General features: G+C 37.7%; 1 protein-coding gene and 1 non-coding gene across 6 annotated transcripts in view; one reads left to right on the top strand and one right to left on the bottom strand.

Annotated features, from left to right (window-relative positions):
• NUBPL (NUBP iron-sulfur cluster assembly factor, mitochondrial) overlaps positions 1-20,276 on the bottom strand; it is a 363,982-nt gene that overhangs the window by 260,160 nt on the left and 83,546 nt on the right. For 3 of the 5 annotated variants that reach the window (XM_073010899.1, XM_073010898.1, XM_073010902.1), the window contains one exon: positions 12,820-12,903. The exons of the other annotated variants lie outside the window; for them this stretch is intronic. In XM_073010899.1, coding sequence (XP_072867000.1) covers positions 12,820-12,903 — 84 coding nt within the window. The remainder of the gene's footprint in view (positions 1-12,819; positions 12,904-20,276) is intronic. 5 annotated transcript variants of the gene reach the window in all.
• Positions 5,997-6,100, top strand: LOC140710151 (U6 spliceosomal RNA). Its single transcript, XR_012091113.1, has one exon. It is a non-coding gene; the product is annotated as a U6 spliceosomal RNA (small nuclear RNA).

The raw sequence follows: 20,276 nt of genomic DNA, 5'->3' as shown, positions 1-20,276 counted from the left end.
CATAAATATATACAATTACATATCAATTAAAAATAAAAATAAAGCCAGGCACAGTGGTACATGCCTATAGTCTTGGCTACTCAGGAGGCTGAGGTGCGAGAGTCAATTGAGCCCAGGAGTTTGAGTCCAGCCTGAGTAACACAGTGAGACCCCATCTCTAAAAATAAAATAAATAAAAATCATTTTAAAATTTAATAAACAAGGAGCAGGGCAAGATGGTGAAATAGGAACAGTTCTGGTCTGCAGCTCCCAGCGAGACCAATGCAGAAGGCAGGTGATTTCTGCATTTCCAACTGAGGTACCCAGTTCATCTCACTGGAACTGGTTAGACAGTGAGGGCAGCCCACTGAGGGTAGGCAGAAGCAGGGTAGGGCATCGTCTCACCTGGGAAGTGCAAGGGGCTGGGGACCTCCCTCCCCTAGCCAAAGGAAGTCCTGAGGGACTGTGCTATCCAGCTCAGCTACTAGGCTTTTCCCACGGTTTTTGTAACCTGTAGACCAGGAAATTCCCTTGAGTGCCTACACCACCAGGGCCCTGGGTTTCAAGCACAAAACTGGGCAGCTGCTTGGGCAGACACAGAGCTAGTTGCAGCAGTGTTTCTTCATACCCCAGTGGCACCTGGAATCCCAGTGAGACAGAACCGTTCACTCCCCCTGGAAAGGGGCTGAAGCCAGGAGCCAAGTGGTCTTAGTGAGTCCCACCCCCACACAGCCCTGCAAGCTAAGATCCACTGGCTTGAAATTCTCACTGCCAGCACGCCAGTCTGAAGTTGACCTGGGACAACAGAGCTTAGCGCAGAGAGGGGCGACAAACAATACTGAGGTTAGAGTAGGTGATTTTCCCCTCACCATATTAAGGAAGCCGCCAGGAAGTTCAGACTGAGATTCTTCCTCGCTGGGCAGGGGATCTCTGAAAGAAAGGCAGCAGCCCCATTCAGGGGCTTATAGATAAAATCCCCATCTCCCTGGGACAGAGCACCTGGGGGAAGGGGTGGCTGTGGGCGCAGCTTCAGCAGACTTAAACATTCCTGCCTCCTGGCTCTAAGGAAAGGAGGGGATCTCTTAGCACAGCATTCGAGCTCTGCTAACGGACAGACTACCTCCTCAAGTGGGTCCCTGACACCTGTGTCTCCTGACTGGGAGATACCTCCCAGCAGGAGTTGATAGACACCTCATACAGGAGAGCTCCAGCTGGCATCTGGTGGGTGCCCCTCTGGGACGAAGCTTCCAGAGGAAGTAGCAGGCAGCAATCTTTGCTGTTCTGCGCCTCCGCTGGTGATACCCAGGCAAACAGGGTCTGGAGTGGACCTCTAGCAAACTCCAGCAGACCTGCAGAAGAGGGGCCTGACTGTTAGAAGAAAAACTAATAAACCGAAAGCAATAATATCAACATCAACAAAAAGCACGCCCATGCAAAAAACCTATCCTAAGGTCATCAGTATCAAAGATCAAAGACAGATAAATCCACAAAGATGAGGAAAACCCAGCGCAAAAATGCAGAAAATTCCAAAACCAGAATGCCTCTTCTCCTCCAAATGATCACAACTCCTCTCCAGAAAGTGCACAAAACTGAACGGAGAAAAGAGTATGACAAATTGACAGAAGTAGGCAGAAGGTGGGTAATAATAACAAATTCCTGCGCACTAAAGGAGCATTTTCTAAGTCAATGGAGGGAAGCTAAGAACCTTGATAAAAGGTTACAGGAAATGCTAACTAGAATAACCAGTTTAGAGAAGAAGATAAATGATCTGATAGTGCTGAAAAACAAAGCACGAGAACTTCATGAAGCATACACAAGTATTAATACCTGCATCGATCAAGTGGAAGAAAGGATATCAGAGATTGAAGATCAACTTAACGAAATAAAGCATGAAGACAAGATTACAGAAAAAAGAATGAAAAGGAAAGGACAAAGCCTTCAAGAAATATGGGACTATGTGTAAAGACTAAACCTATGACTGATTGGTGTACATGAAAGTGGAACCAAGTTGCACTTGGGGAGAATGGAACCAAGTTGGAAAACACTCTTCAGGATACTATCCAGGAGAACTTCCCCAACCCAGCAAGAAAGGCAAACATTCAAATTCAGGAAATACAAACACCACTAACATAACCGTCGATAAGAGTAACCCCAAGACACAGAATCGTCAGATTCACCAAGGTTGAAATGAAGGATAAAATGTTAAGGGAAGCCAGAGAGAAAGGTCAGATTACCTACAAAGGGAAGCGCATCAGACTAATAGTAGATCTCGCTGCAGAAACCCTACAAGCCAGAAGAGAGTGGGGGCCAACATTGAACAGTCTTAAAGAAAAGAATTTTCAACCCAGAATTTCATATACAGCCAAACTAAGCTTCATAAGTGAAAGAGAAATAAAATCCTTTAGAGACAAGCAAATGCTGAGGAATTTTGTCACCACCAGGCCTCTGTACAAGAGCTCCTGAAGAAAGCACTAAATATGGAAAGGAAAAACCAGTACCAGCCACTGCAAAAACATACCAAAATATAAAGACCAATGACACTATAAAGAAACCACATCAACTAATATGCAAAATAACCAGCTAGCATCATGATCAAATTCACACACAACAATATTAACCTTGGCTGGGAGCAGTGGCTCACGCCTGTAATCCCAGCACTTTGGGAGGCCAAGGCAGGCAAATCACAAGGTCAGGAGTTCAAGACCAGCCTGACCAATATGGAGAAACCACAGCTCTACTAAGAATACAAAATTTAGCTGAGTGTGGTGGTGCACACCTGTAGTCCCAGCTTCTAAGGAGGCTGAGGCAGAAGAATTATTTGAATCCAGGAGGCGGAGGTTGCAGTGAGCCAAGATTGCACTACTGCACTCCAGCCTGGGCTGGAGTTTTGTCTCAAAAAACAAAACAAAACATACATATATACACACACACACATTTATATATATATTTATTTATATATATATATATTTATATATATTTTTATATATATTTATATATATATTTTTTTTACCTTAAATATAAATGGGTTAAATGCCCCAATTAAAAGACACAGACTGGCAAATTGGATAAAGAGTCAAGACCCATCAATGTGCTGTATTCAGGAGACCCATCTCATGCAAAGACACACATAGGCTCAAAATAAACGGATAGAGGAATATTTACCAGGAAAATGGAAAGAAAAAAAAAAAAAAAGCAGGGGTACAATCCTAGTCTCTGATAAAACAGACTTTAAACCAACAAAGATCAAAAAAGAGACAAAGACTGCCATTACATAATGGTAAATGGATCAATTCAACAAAAAGCACTATCATAAACAAATATACACCCAATACACAAGCACCCAGATTCATAAAGCTAGTTCTTAGAGATCTACAAAGAGACTTAGACTCCCACACAGTAATAGTGGGAGACGTTAACACCGCACTGTCCATATTAGACACATCAACAAGACAGAAAATTAACAAGGAGATTCAGGATTTGAACTCAGCTCTGGACCAAGCAGACCTAATAGACATCTACAGAACTCTCCACCCCAAATCAACAGAATATACATTCTTCTCAGAACCACATGGCACTGATTCTAAAATTGACCGTATACTTTGAAGTAAAACACTCCTCAGCAAATGCAAAAGAACAGAAATCATAACAAACGGTCTCTGCAACCACGGTGCAATCAAATTAGAACTCAGGATTAAGAAACTCTCTGTTTTCAGATGACATGATGGTATATTTAAAAAAAAAAAAAAAACCATTGTCTGAGTACAAAAGCTCCTTAAGCTGATAAGAAACTTCAGCAAAGTCTCAGGATATAAAATTAATGTGCAAAAATCACAAGCATTCCTATACACCAATAACAGACAAACAGAGAGTCAAATCATGAGTGAACTCCCATTCACAATTGCTTCAAAGAGAATAAAATACCTAGGAATCCAACATACAAGGAATGTGAAGGACCTCTTCAAGGAGAACTACAAACCACTGCTCAAGGAAATAAGAGAGGACACAAACAAATGGAAAAATAGCCCATGTTCATGGATATGAAGACTTAATATCGTGAAAATGGCCATACTGCCCTAAGTAATTTATAGATTGAATGCTATTCCCATCAAGCTACCATTGACTTTCTTCACAAAATTAGGAAAAGGTACTTTATATTTCATATGGAACCAAAAAAGAACCCACATAGACAAGACAATCCTAAGCAAAAAGAACAAAGCTGGAGGTATCATGCTACCTGACTTCAAACTATACTACAAGGCTACAGTAACCAACACAGCATGGTACTGGTACCAAAACAGATATATGGAACAATGGAACAGAACAGAGGGCTCAGAAATAATACCACACATCTACGACCATCTGACCCTTGACAAACCTGACACAAGCAATGGGAAAAGGATCCCCTATTTAATAAACAGTGTTGGGAAAACTGGCTAGCCGTACACAGAAAACTGAAACTGGACCCCTTCCTTACACCTTATACAAAAATTAACTCAAGATGGACTAAAGACTTAAATATAAGACCTAAGACCATAAAAACCCCAGAAAAAAACCTAGGCAATACCATTCAGGACATAGGCATGGGCAAAGACTTCCTGACTAAAACACCAAAAGCAATGGCAACGAAAGCCAAAATTGACAAATGGGATCTAATTAAACTAAAGAGCTTCTACACAGCAAAAGAAAACTATCATCAGAGTGAACAGGCAACCTACAGAATGGGAGAAAATTTTTGTAATCTACCCATCTGACAAAGGTCTAATAAACAGAATCTACAAGGAACTTAAACAAATTTACAAGAAAAAAAAAACCCCATCAAAAAGTGGGTGAAGGATATGAACAGACACTTCTCAAAAGAAGACATTAATGTAGCCAACAAACATATGAAAAAATACTCATCATCACTGCTCATTAGAGAAATGCAAATCAAAACCACAATGAGATAGTATCTCAAGCCAGTTAAAATGGCGATCATTGAAAAGTCAAGAAACAACAGATGTTGGAGAGGATGTGGGGAAATAGGGACGTTTTTACACTGTTGGTGTACCATTTGACCCAGCAATCCCATTACTGGGTATATACCCAAAGGATAATAAATCATTCTACTATAAAGACACATGGACATGTATGTTTATTGCAGCACTATCTACAATAGCAAAGACCTGGAACTAACCCAAATGCTCATCAATGGACTGGATAAAGGAAATGTGGCACATATACACCACGGAATACTATGCAGCCATAAAAAATGATGAGTTCATGTCCTTTGCAGGGACATGGATAAAGCTGGAAACCATCATTCTCAGCAAACTAACACAGGAACAAAAAAACCAAACACTGCATGTTCTCAATTATAAATAGTAGTTGAACAATGAGAACAGATGGACACAGGGAGGGAAACATCACATACCAGGGCCTGTCGGCGGGTGGGGGGCAAGGGGAGGGATAACATTAGAACACATAACCTAATGCATGCGGGGCTTAAAACCTAGATGACAGGTTGACAGATGCAGCAAACCACCATGGCACACGTATACATATGTAACAAACCTGCACATTCTGCACGTGTATCTCAGAACTTAAAGTATAATAAAATAAAATAAATATAAACATTAAAAAATAATTTTAAGGCCGGGCGCGGTGGCTCAAGCCTGTAATCCCAGCACTTTGGGAGGCCGAGACGGGCGGATCACGAGGTCAGGAGATCGAGACCATCCTGGCTAACACGGTGAAACCCCGTCTCTACTAAAAAATACAAAAAACTAGCCGGGCAAGGTGGCGGGCGCCGGCTACTCGGGAGGCTGAGGCAGGAGAATGGCGTAAACCCGGGAGGCGGAGCTTGCAGTGAGCCGAGATCCGGCCACTGCACTCCAGCCTGGGTGATAGAGCGAGACTCCGTCTCCAAAAAAAAAAAAAAAAAAATAATTTTAATGCATATTTTAATTCTTGTAGTTCATAAATGATAAATTATAAATTGAAAGCTCAGAAATGTGAGCAGATTCATCACTGTATTAAATGTGCACTTTGGCAGCACATAAACTGAAACTGGAATGATACAGAAGATTAGCATGGCCCCTGCAGAAGGATGATATGGAAAATTTAAAAGAAAGCACACTGAACTAAAAATGTACAGCATATACATTAAAGAGAAAGTCATAAGCAAAGATATTAGAAAAGATAGAACTTTGTTGTAATAGAGTGAGAAGGATGCAGCATTGTGGCAACTAAAATAGTTATCTTTTCTTATGCATCAGTAAATAAAATTAACATTGCCTAAAAGCATTTTGCTTTAGTTATAAAAATTACCAGAAATGGGCCAGATGCAGTGGCTCACACCTGTAATCCCAGAACTTTGGGAGGCCGAGGCGGGTGGATCATGAGGTCAGGAGATCGAGACCATCTTGGCTAACACTGCGAAACCTCGTCTCTACTAAAAATACAAAAAATTAGCCGGACGTGGTGGCAAGCACCTGTAGTCCCAGCTGCCTGGGAAGCTGAGGCAGGAGAGTGGTGTGAACCTAGGAGGCAGAGGCTATAGTGAGCCAAGATCGCGCCACTGCACTCCAGCCTGGGCGACAGAACGAGACTCCATCTCAGAGGGGGAAAAAAAAAAAAAAAAATTACCAGAAATGAAATGTTGGCATAGTCTGAAGTCATATTTTTTAGTTAAATAAGAAAGACTCTAAGCAACAACTCATGATTACAGGTACAAATAAGTTTCTTTGCCTCAGAATTTTATTTTTTACAAATGCGTACAGCAACCCCTCCACATAAACTTAATAGAAAAACGTACAACGTAGTAACGAGTGAAAGTTAACAAAGAAACTTTGGAATCCACTGCCCTGTGAATAACAGCTTTTTGAAGAGGCCATTATTAGCTGAACTTACGATACAGATCATTATTTCCTACCTCCTGATATTTTCATGAGAGCTCATGCACTGAAGCATAAAAGATTCTTAATGTAAGTTAAACTATTTCAGTTGTCACAATGCTGCATCCTTCTCACTCTCTTACAACAAAGTTCTATCTTTTCTAATAGGTGTGAATTTAACCTTTTGTATGTAACCAGTTGGTTTCAAACAAATCTAGGGACAGCTTTTATATCATAAGTTAATTGTTAAGCTAGAATAAATGCCACTGTGACCACATCAAACTAAAGAGCTAGGAAATAGGCATAAGAACAGCTGCTTTATATCTTCCTACTAAAGTTGACATCTTTACATGTTCCAGGGATAACTCTGATCTAGAAGCAGATCTTCTTTTTATAGGAATCCCATTGTTCGTGAATCAACTATGTGGTAGATGTTACCATGTACTTGGTATTAGCAATAAGCCTTAGAAACCTTTGTACTTTCTACTCTGTTCCCTGGCTCCAAAAATAGTTTTAAATGTAGCTGAACACCATGGTTCAGGAATATATGTCTAAAACAACATTATAACCTGAAATCATTTAACTAGAGGCATTAAATCCATTTTTTAACATGGTGACAGAGAGTATAATCAAGAATATACAACTTCATGTTATAAATTTTAAATAATATTCAAACACAGGGCAAAGTAAAAGAAAAAATATTTATTTTTAAAGTTTCATAAAAAATAAGCCTTTATTCGTATCTTAAAGAAAAGACATGCAAAGGTACAAGAATGTTCAGAAAGGAAAGGGTATCCAGTACAAATTTTACAGTTTCACTTCTCACCAGCTACTTCTCTAGTCCTTCCTTTCTGAAACCAAGGTCCTTTCTAATGAGAAATCAGATGCAAGAAAAGGAGTCAGACGCATAATTGTTCTCGCAGAAGAACTTTATGTGTCTGTGTGAGACAAAGTGATTCCACCAAAAAATACTAGTACCAGAAGAGGTTTACAATGCTCTACCTATTTACCTAGAAGAAAAGAAGGATTTAAAGAGAGAAGGTAAGTAAAGACTAGAAAGTGGAATGGGTCAAAACTCAAAACTGGAACCATCAACCTGAATAGCCAAAAGGCAATAAAATAATGCTGCATCTAAAAGTGGAAATGAAGGAGGATGTAGAAAATTTGAGAAAGGAGCAGAAAATAAGACTATGAAGAAAATCATGTTTTTGTAATGTTATGGCTTCTGTTACTCTTAATATTAAAATTCCATTTATCTTCAGCATACTTTCCCCTTTTGTACCATCTTGGAACCCTACTGTCCCCATCTCAGGCATCCTACCATCTAAAAGCTGAAAGCCATTCAGGCATATCTTTCTTTTAATCCAACCTATTTTTCAGTTTTAAAAAAATGCCCCTCTTTTCCAATTCATCCTTTCCACAATCAAAAGTCTCATTTTCTCACGTGGATAGACTTCATTAGGAAAATAATCTGGCTCAAGTAGATCACACTGAGAACTTCAGTTTTTCAGAGGATCTAAGTATTTTTTAAATAGAAACTGTTAGCTCACTAGAATATAAATGGGAAAGAATGCAAAAGGGATATTTTGGAGCAGGGGTGATACATCAGATTCTTTTCTATTCTGGGGCTAATTCACTGAGTACAGATATAAACTTGGTATCTCACTTCTAAAACTTGCCGTCTTATATTAGTAAGCTTAACAGAATGAAGTAAAAGGAAGGCTAGAAACAAGTAAGACATACTAGGACTTAAAGCTAAGATAATAAACACAGTTTACATACTGTTACTCCAACAATCCATACACAACCATTTCCTGCCTCCAGTCTATTTTATATGTGCCTTGTCACCAGTAATTGATCATAGCATTCTTCCCTACTAAAACCAGGTACATTCTGAGAATCTTTTCAACATTATGTTCCAGGTAGTCAGTTGGTATTTAAGATGAAAACTATACGTCATCTCCAAGTTATCAGGCATCTGGGAGAGAAAAATTTTAAAGATGACAGAAAGAACCACTTATATTAAGTCCAGAAAAAAAAAAAAAAAAAACCATAGTAGCAGTTACATTACATAGTCACAAAGCACTACATTTATTTTAGATACTTTAAACATTTTATTTCATTGAATCCTTACAACAACCTTATGGGGCAAGTAATATCTCCATTTTACAGTTGGGGAAAGTCAAGGTTATCCTCAGCCTTCTCTCTGCTTATCTAATCCCCTTCTTCCATGGCAGCCTCCAAAACAGCTCTCCATAACTATTCCCTCTTCTAATCTCCTATAGCATCTGACACTTAATAAATGTTATCCTCTATGATTATTTATCTTTTTATGCCTTTATCCTGCCTCACTATCTAAATACTATATTCCCCTTCATTAGTATAGCAAGTGCTCATAAACATGCTCATATAATGTCCAAAACAATTCTGTAAATAGCTAAAGAGTCCACACTAAATAGCTATTAAAGGAGGCACGGTGGCTCACGCCTGTAATCCCAGAACTTTGGGAGGCCAAGGCAGGTAGATCACTTGAGGTGAGCAGTTTAAGATCAGCCTGGTCAACATGGCGAAACCCCGTCCCTATTAAAAATACCAAGATTAGCTGGGCATGGTAGCACTTGCCTGCAGTCCCAGCTACTCAGGAATCTGAGGCGGGAGAATCACTTGAACCCAGAAGGTGGAGGTTACAGTGAGCTGAGATCATGCCACAGAACTCCAGCCTGGGTGACAGAGCAAGACTCCCTCTCAAAAAAAAAAAAAAAGCTATTAAAGAAAACTTCTACAACCTACATTTGATCATCAGGCATTTTTAGTGCAGTGAACTATTATTTATTATCATAAAATTAGTCACTATCTGAGACCTTGGACAAACTGTCGTCATATGGCAAATGAAGACTTTATATGACATACTTCATATGCAATAGCTGAAGGTCAGAAAATTAAACTAACCTGCCCAAAGTTAAAAAGCTAGCAACAGAAACATTAAGTATTTCAGGTAAGGCCTGTTTCTTCATAAGTGCCATATACTTTTCACACACATATCCAAGAAGCAGGAGGTATACCAACATATTGACATTCCAACATATATGACATTAATAGATAACACACACTTGAAAGGTTGGCTAATATGAAAACAGTTTCTTTCTATTGCTTGATGATGCCCAATTTCCCTGAAATGATTTAACAGGGCTCTGATATATCAAGTTACTCTATAATTAATATGAATCATCTTTTAAACAGTAATTGAATTTTTTGTTTGTTCTGACATATCTTTTAGGTAGATTTCTGTTATTCTCAATCTTTCTGTTTATAGGAGACATTTCCAACTTTATCAAATTCATATGATGTATAAGACTCTTTTTCTTCTATTAGTTCTGACTTCTAAAGTTCTCAAGTTTTTAGAGTAGCAAATTCTCAAGTTTTTGAAGTAGCATTTTTAAGTAGCAATAGTAAGCTGTAAGTACAAGGAACTCAGGAGCTGGAATTTAAAACTCACTAGCAATACATACCCACGGCAAGTAACAAAAGAAGAGTTACAAAAATAGGAGTGACATATTAAGATGAGAAAAAGATATCTATGACAAGGGCTAAACACAATATTACACTTGTTATAGTGACCAAAATGCCTGTTAATGTGTATATTATGAAGCAAGAAAGGCTTTAACCTGTAAAAACATTTTTAGAAGACAAAATTATGACTGCCTGCATAAAAAGACCCAATGAAGAACAAAAATAGAATACAATAGAAAATAAATAGAGGTACAGCCAAAGACAAGGCACTGGCTTCAGTGTGGCCTTTATAACATTGTGGCTGTAAGAATTATATAAACCAAATTTTTTTGAAAGATAATACACTTACAAATACTTACAGGCAAACTCTTTTCAATAAACATTGTTTAGATAATAAAAGCCTTACTATATTACCCATTTAGTTACACTAGAGATTTGAAAGCTTATATGAATGTCCCATATATCAGAGTATGTAGATAAGAAATGACAGTAAAGAAGTAATAAGAAGCATAGTCATCAATGACTCCCATACCACATTAAATTGGAGGCTGCCCACACAGGTAATAAAACTTTGGAAGTTGGGGGTCTGGTGATTTTGGTTGCTGGTTACATTTGAAGCACTTCTAGAACAGTGACTACATTAAAGATTTCATTCTGTGCCATTTAATATTTAGGCAATTATCAATATACATAATAGCTGTACCACTACAAAAGACTGCATAAAAATTACATTTCTTCAAAAAGGAATTTGATTTTAAAGGCTTACCACATAAGAGAATTCTTTCTCCTCACTCACTCATTCAACATATTTTTGAGTGCCTTCTACAGGCATACTTTTATTTTGCTTTGCCTTCTTGCACTTTGCAGTTATTGCATTTTTTATAAATCAAAGGTTTGTGGCAAGCCTGCATTCAGCAAGTCTATTGGTGCCGTTTTTCCAATAGCATGTGCTCACTTCATTTCTATATGTCACATTTTGGCAATTCTGATACTATTTCACACTTGTTTATTATTATTATGTCTACTATGGTGATCTGTGATGTTACTACTGTAATTGTTGTGGGCACCATAAACTGCACCCATACAAGATGCAAACCTAATCAATGTATGTTGTGTGGGTTCTGACTGCTCAACCACCCAGCCCATCCCCCATCTCTCTCTCTCTCTCTCTCTCTCTCTCTCTCTCTCTCTCTCTCTCTCTCCCCCCCTCCCCGCCCCCAGGCCTCCCTATTCCTTGAGATATAAGAATATTGAAATTAGGCCAATTAATAATGCTATAATGGCTTCTAAGTGTTCAAGTGAAATAAAGAGTTATATGTCTCTCACTTTAAATGAAAAGATACATATGATTATGCTTGGTAAGGAAATTGTGTCAAAAACCAAGATAGGTTAAGAGCTAGGCCTCTTGAACCAAACAGCCAGGTTGTGAATGCAAAGGAAAAGTTCTTGTAAGAAATTAAAAGTGCTACTCTCATGAACACATAAATAAAAAGAAAGCAAAATAGTCTTATTACTGAGACACAGAAAGTTTTATTGGTCTGGATAGATCAAACCAGCCACAACATTCTCTTAACCCAGTGTGTAATCTAGAATATGGCCCTAACTCTCTTCAATTCTATTAAAGCTGAGAGAGGTGAGGAAGATACAGAAGAAAAGTTGGAAGGTAGCAGATATTGGTTCATGAGGTTTAAGAAAAGAAGCCATCTCTATAACGTAAAAGTACAAGGTGAAGAAGCAAGTGCTAATGTAGAAGGTGCAGCAACTTATCCAGAAGATCTAGCTAAGATAATGGAAGGAAGTAGCTAAACAACATATCTTCAATGTAGACGAAATGGAAGAAGATATCAAGACTTTCACAGCTAGGGGAAAAAAGTCAATGCTTAGCTTCAAACAGCAGGCTTACTCTCTTAATAGGGGCTAATGCAGCTGATAACTTTAAGTTGAATCCAATATTCACTGACCATTTTGAAAATCAAAGGGCTCTCAAAAATTATGCTAAATCTACTCTGCCTGTGCTCTATAAATGGAACAATAAAGCCCAGCTGACAGCACAGCATGGTTTACTAATATTTTAAGCCCACTGTTGATACCTACTACTCAGAAAGATAGATTACTTTTCTTCTTCTTTTTTTTTTTTGAGACAGGGTCTCACTTTTGTCACCCAGGCTGGAGTGCGGTGGCACCATCTTGGCTCACTGCAGCCTCAACCTCCTGGGTTCAAGTGATCCTCCTGCCTCAGCACTCTAAGTAGCTGAGACTACAGGAGCTCTCTACCATGCCTTGCTAATTTTTGTATTTTTAGTAGAGACGGGGTTTTGCCATGTTGCCCAGTCTGGTCTCAAACTCCTGAACCCAAGTGATCCACCTGCGTCAGCCTCCCAAAGTGCTAAGATTACAGGTGTGAGCCACCACATCCAGCCAATTCCTTTCAAAATATTACTGCTCATTGGCAATGTACCTGGACACCGAAGAGCTCTGATGGAGATGTACAAGCAGATAAATGTTGTTTTCACGCCTGCTGACACAATAGCCATTCTGCAGCCTGTGGATCAAGAAGTAATTTTGACTTTCAAGTCTTATTATTTCAGAAATACACTTCATAAGGCTAAAGCTGCCATAGATAGTGATTCCTCCAATAGATCTGTCAATTGAAAATCTCCTGGAAAGGATTCATTATTCTAGGTGCCATTAAGAACATTCATGATTCATTGGAGGGGATCAAAATATCAAAATGAACAGGAGTTAGGAAGAAGTTGATTCCAACCCTCATAGATGACACTGAGACTAGAATTAGAAATGGAGCCTGAAGATGGGACTTAATTGCTGCAATCTCATGGTAAAACAAACAGATAAGGAGTTGTTTTTTATGATGAGCAAAGAATGTACTTTCTTGAGATAGAATCTACTCTGTGAATATGCTGTGACTTTGTTGAAATGACAACAAAAAGTTTAGAATATTATATAAACTTGGTTGATAAAGCAGTGACAGGGCTTGAGAGAACTGACTCCAATTTTGAAAGAAGCTCTACTGTGGGTAAATACTGTCAAACAGCATTACATGCTATAGAGAAATCATTCATGAAAAGAAGAGTCAATCAATGTGGCAAACATCATTTTTGTCTTAAGAAATTGCCATAGTCAACCCAATCTTCAGCAACTACCACCCTGATCAGTCAGCAGCAATTCATGTGCACGCAAGACACTCCACAGGCAAAAACATTACCATTCACTGAAGGCTACTGATCATTAGCATTTTTAAACAATAAAATATTTTTAATTAAGGTACATACATATTTTTAGACATAATGCTATTTCACACTTCATGGACTATAGTGTAGTGCAGACATAACTTTTATATGCACTGGGAAACCAAAAAATTAATGTGGCTTACTTTATTGAGATACTTGCTTTATTGTGGTATCTAGAACAAGACCTGCAACATCTCTGAGATATACCTGTATATACCAAGTCTGAAGTTTGGTGTTAGTGCTATAGTAGCAAAGAAAAACAGACACAGTATCTTTCCCCATGAAATATAAAGTCCATAGGACAGACAGATACTAACCACACAATTACAATCACTAGACAAATGTAAATTTATAACCAAAACTAGTGCTATGAAGGAAATTATAGGATTTCACCTTGCCACAGGGTCTTTGGTACAAAGGAAAACCTCTCCATAATTTAAAAATGCAATTCACAAACTTGATAGTTTTATAAATTTTGGTTTTATATATTGATGTCTTTAAAATCAGGGCACACATATTAGAAAGGTTATTACTTTAGATAAATGCCATCATTTAAAGAAAAAGCAACTTTTTTTTTTAATCATTTTAATTGACAAAATTTGTATATATTTATGATATACAAAGCAATGTTCTCATATATGTATATACTATGGAATGATTTAATCAAGCTTATTAATATATCTGCCACCTCACTTATCAATTTTTTGTAGTGAGAACATTTAAAATGTACTCTCTTAGCAATTTTCAAGTGCACAATGCATTATTATGAACTATAGTCCCCATGCTGTACAATGGCTCTCCTGAACTTATTTCTCCTATCTAACTGAAACTTTGTGTCCTTTGGCCAATATCTCCCCATTCTCCCATTTGCAACCCCTGGTAACCACCACTCAACTCTCTGATTCTCTGAGTTCCACTTTTTTAGATTCTACTCATAAATGAGATCACATGATATTTGTCTTTCTATGCCTGGTTATTTCATTAAGCTTAATGTCTTCCAGCTTTACTCATAGTTGCAAATGACAGAACTTCCTTCCTTTATGAGGCTGAGTAGTATTACATTCTGTATATACACTACATTTTCTTTATCCATTCATTCAACCACATTTTCTTTATCCATTCATTCAACCACATTTTCTTTATCCATTCATTCACTGATGTACCCTTAGTGATGTTGAGCATTTTTTCATGTACCTATGGGTCATTTGTATGTCTTCTTTTGAGAAATGTCTATTCAGATCCTTTGCACATTTTTCAATACAGTTATTTGTTTTCTTGCTATCAAGTTCCTTAAATATTTTGGATATTAACCTCTTATCAGATGTGTGGTTTGAAAATACCATCTCCCATTCCATAGGTTATAAGAGAAAGAAACTTTAAATTTGTATTATGCAATACCTGAGATAGCCCATCCTTAAAAAAAGTCATTCATGCTAAAATACCTAAGTTAAAATTTGAGAATTAATTTCACATTTCAAAAAATATCCAAAGATCTGGGCAGGGTGTGGTGGTTCACGCCTGTAATGCCAGCACTTTGGGAGGTCAAGAAGTGTGGATCACTAGAGGGCTGGAATTTGAGACCAACCTGGCCCTTAATCCCAGCTGCTCAGTTGGCTGAGGCACAAGAATCGCTTGAACCCAGGCAGCGGAGGTTGCAGTGAGCTGAGGTCATGTCACTGCACTCTAGCATGGGCAACATAGCAAGACTCTGTCTCAAAAAAAAAAAAAAAAAAAAAAAAAAAAATCCAAAGATCTGGAATAGTATATGCTATAGTTTAGATACTGGCCCCTCCAAATCTCATGTTGAAATGTGATTCCCATTGTTAGCGGTAGGGCCTAATGGGATGTATTTGGATTGTGGGACAGATCCCTCATGAATGGCTTGGTGCTATCCTCATGGTAATGAGTTAGCTCTATCTCTATTAGTTCCTATGAGTGCTGGTTGTTAAAAAGAGCCTGGCACCTTGCTGCCCTTCTTTATTCTACTCTCATGACATGATCTCTGCATATACTAGTTTCCCTTCCTCTGCCATGAGTAGAAGCAGCCTAAGGTTTTCAGTAGATGCCCAATCTTCCAGCCAGAAAAATCATGTGCCAAATACACCTTTTTTCTTTATATATTACCCAGCCTCAGGAATTCCTCTACAGCAACTTAAATGAACTAAGACAGTGTCAATAATTTAAAGACACTTTTAAACACAGGCATTTTAACATTTCTCCTTCAAAGAAGTAGCTAATAGACATTAAGTATGAAGACAGTATTTTTTCAATGAAACCCATTCCCAAAAAAAGCTTACTTCATTAGGCTCTATCTTTACACACATATGCAATTACTTGAACTTACATCAATACAAACTAATTCATGTCTTATCAACTTTCTCTGTATATATGGCTAATATTTTTGACAACATGATTATCTCTGAAAAAGTAAATCTTGGGAGGCTGAGGAGGGTGGATCACCTGAGGTCAGGAGTTTGCAACCAGCCTGACCAACATGGTGAAACCCCATCTCTATTAAAAATACAAAATTAGTTGGGCATGGTGGCGCATGTCTGTAATCCCAGCTACTCAGGAGGCTGAGGCAGGAGAATCACTTGAACCCAGGAGGCCGAGGTTGCAGTGAGCCGAGATCCCACCATTGCACTCCAGCCTGGGCAACAAGAGCGAAACTCTGTCTCAAAAAAAAAAAAAAAAAAAAAAAAAAAGTGAATTTTTAATTTGAATCTCCTAAAAGCAAAGAGCTAAGGGTGTTAAAGTCTAATGGAAGATACTACGCAAATATTAAAAAGAGTATTTGCTCCTTCTTGACAACATAAAATGTATACTTAACATTTTTAAAAAATAACTTTAGCAGTTTCAACAGCATGTGCATAATACCTTATCTCCTCATATGTTTAATTTCTGGAATGTCAACTTAGGTGAGACTTTATTGTACAAAAATGGTTACTTGTACTGAATATTTAAAGTTGTATGTTTTTAAACTTTTTGCAAACCTTAAAAGGTAAAAGTTGAAAACTCTAAAAGTACAAAACTTAAAAGTTCATTTCACAAATCTTGCTGTGTATATAATTTATAATTTTACTAGAAAAATAAAAACAATTACTTTTACATTTTATCTTCATGTTCAATCAATTTGTTACAGATTAAATTCTCCTAAACAATTATCTTCAATTATAAACCAGTGAAATTAAGTTGTCTAAAACATTTAAAACTAAATCTACAAATCAAATAAATCTGATTTTTCTCAAACCTTTCAAATGAGCGACAGGGTAGCCTTGCAAATCCAACAACCAAAATACATAAGCAACTCTTGTAAATTTAATAAGCCAAACTAATAAATGGAATAAATCCAATTATCTTAAAGGTTCTGACACTGTTTAGAAACTTAACCAAATTATTTTACAACTTTCATATTAAAATCCTCCTAAGTATGGTATAACAGTGAAGTAAAAAAAACAAAACTTGGGGCCAGGCACAGTGGCTCATGCCTGTAATCCCAGCACTTTGGGAGGCCAAGGCGGGCAGATCATGAGGTCAAGAAATTGAGACCATCCTGTCCAACATAGTGAAACCCTGTCTCTGCAAAATATACAGAAATCAGCCAGGTGTGGTGGTGGGTGCCTGTAATCCCAGCTACTGGGGAGGCTGAGGCAGGAGAATCGCTTAAACCCAGGAGGTGGAGGTTGCAGTAAGCCAAGATTGTACCACTGCACTCCAGCCTGGTGAAAAAGTGAGACTCCATCTCAAAACAAAAACAAAACTTGGATCCTGAGGACTTTGCAGAATAGAACTAACATATCAGTAGTGAATAGACTGCCTCACTCATGTGAAAGAGTAATAAACTATCTTGTTTAACCTACTAAATTTCACTGGGTTTTCCTTCGCTCACAACCAAGCATGATCATAGTTAATTTACAGTCTATGTTTAACTTGAATTAAATATTTCAAGTTAAAATACCAAAGATAACAGGGCAGATTCTCTGATATGTCCCTCTTAAAGGTTTCAAAACACCTTTAACAACAAATACACACATGTAATATCACGATGACTGTAAAACTTATTCCCAAACATAATGTTAAAAATGTTAGTACTAATGGATTTGCTTTACGTCATAAACATAGATAGTATGCTTACCAACATATGGTGTAGGGATATGGAGTATCAGACAGTGCATCAAGACACAGGACCTAGGGGCCTCTTCCAGGAGAGTTCTACCTGGCTAGTATGTGAATTTCCTTCTTATGGTATTAGGATTTTTCAAGTCCATGATTTTTCTTACAACCCAATATATCATACATACTTTTAATTTTTTAAAATAATCTCTTAATACAACCTTTAATTGCCTGATTTGAATTGATGATATTCTGTACACCATAGTCAGATTCCACTAAATCTTCTTACTGACTGATTGGACTCTGCCTCCTTTTCTTCTCTTTTTCCTCTTGTTCAATATTACAATGCTAATTCATTTTGTTGACAGAAAAGATACAACAGAAAAATCAGTTTTTAGCCTATTGTTATTACTTTTACAAAATGACAACCAACAATTAGGTATAATATAACTTACGGCTGTAAAACAGAATGCTTCATGTCCACCTTTATTTATTACTTGGCTTTAATAGATGGCTACATGTACAACCTTATTAACCACAAGAAATTAAAAGTAGCCTTTTCCAAAAGGTGACCAGATATCTTGGTAAGGCCAAGAAAACAGTCCACATTTTCAATGAGTACAAATAAGCTAGATAGCCAAAACGGCTGAAAAAAGAGAGTTTGAAGTGGACAATCAGCTTCCCCACCATCTTGGGTTCCCTAGCAGAAGATATGTCCCAGCCTCAACCCACAGGAAGCATCATGAACTTCTAAAGGGAGAAATATCCCTGAGGACAGCCAAAGACAATGTGGGGAGGTGGTACCACAATCCCAAGCCCTGAAAACTCTGCTCTGTAACTCTGTCAAAGGAGATGCCAAATGAGATTGACTGTTCAGCAGCACCACATTGCAGGAGCTGTGTTACACAGGTCCCCTGAGCACAAAACCCTAGCCAGCCTTCCAACATTGCCAGAATATTCCATTTGACACCTCCCCCATTTGAGATGGGTAGTGCTCTGATCAAATACTGAATACCAGAGCTCAGGCAAACCTGGGCTTAAGGTGCCATTTAGTGCCAAAAAGGGGCAGCAACCTTAAAAGAAAAAAAAGAAATTCAAAAATACAAACTCTAAAGAAACATATCCAGTAAAAACCAAAGCAATCCAGAGAGAAGACTGGAATAAATAACTAATCCTTCATTGCAAATACATAGATGTACATCCACAAGAAACAACAGCAAACAGGGAACTGACCTCCTCAAATGGACAAAGCAAGGAACCAATGACTGACCCTAACAAGATGGCTAAATGTGAGCTTTCTGACCAAGAATTCAAAATAGCAGTTTTAAGGTAACTCAGTGATCTCCAAGGTAACACAGAAAAACAATTCAGAAATTTAACAAAGAGACTGAAATATTAAAAATAAATCAACCAGAAATTTTGGAACTGAGAAATATGTTTGCTGAAGTGAAAAATTCATTAGAAGTTTTCAGCAGCAGAATGGATCAAGCAAAAGAAAGAATCAGTGAGCTCAAAAACAGACTATCTGAAAACACACAAAGGAGAAAAAAGAAAAGGAACAAAGATTGCCTACAAGATACAGAAAATTACCTCAAAAAAACAAATTTGAGAAGTGTTGGTGCTCAAGAGGGAGCTGAGAAAGAGAAAGGGATACAAAGCTTATTTAAAAAGAAAAAAAAAAAAAAAACACTAAAACATTCCAAATGCTAGAAAGATATAAATATCCACGTTGAGGAAGATCAGAGAACACCAAATAGACTCAACCCAAAAAAGACTACCCTAAGGCATATAATAATCAAACTCTAAAAGATAAAGGACAAAGAAAGCATTCTAAAAGCAGCAAGAGAAAAGAGATAAATAACATATAAAGGAGCTCCAATTCATTTGGCAACACACTTCTCAACAGAAACCATACAGGCCAGAAGGGAGAAGAGTAACATTTTCAAAATGCTGAAATAAAGAAAAAGAACCTGATGGCCAGGCATGGTGGCTCACATCTGTAATCCCACAACTTTGGGAGGCCAAGGTTGAGTGGATCACTTGAGGTCAGGAGTGTGAGACCAGCCTGGCCAAAATGGTGACTCCCCATCTCTGCTAAAAATACAAAAATTAGCCAGGTGTGGTAGTGGGTGCCTGTAATCCCAGTTACTTGGCAGGCTAAAGTACAAGAATTGCTTGAATCTACCAAAAATTTAAAGAAGAAATAATGCCAATTATATTCAAATTCTTCAAAAAAACAAATAAAAAAATAAGAGGGAATACTTCCAAACGGATCCTATAGGCCAGAATTACCCTGATACCAAAACAAGACAAGAACACAACAACAAAAAGAAAACTATAGACCCAACAACACTAATGAACATAGATGCAAAAATCCTTAATAAAATAGTGGCGAACTGAATTCAACAACACATTAAAAATATCATTCACCATGACCAAGTGGGATTCATCCCAGGGATGCAAGGATGGTTCAACATTCAGAAATCAATACATATAATACATCACATCCATAGAACCAAGAACAAATATCATATGATCATTTCAATACATGCTG

The sequence above is a fragment of the Chlorocebus sabaeus genome, chromosome 24, assembly GCF_047675955.1.
Source record: "Chlorocebus sabaeus isolate Y175 chromosome 24, mChlSab1.0.hap1, whole genome shotgun sequence".
Classification (NCBI taxonomy): Eukaryota; Metazoa; Chordata; class Mammalia; order Primates; family Cercopithecidae; genus Chlorocebus; species Chlorocebus sabaeus.
This window is presented reverse-complemented; position numbering and strand designations above follow the sequence as displayed.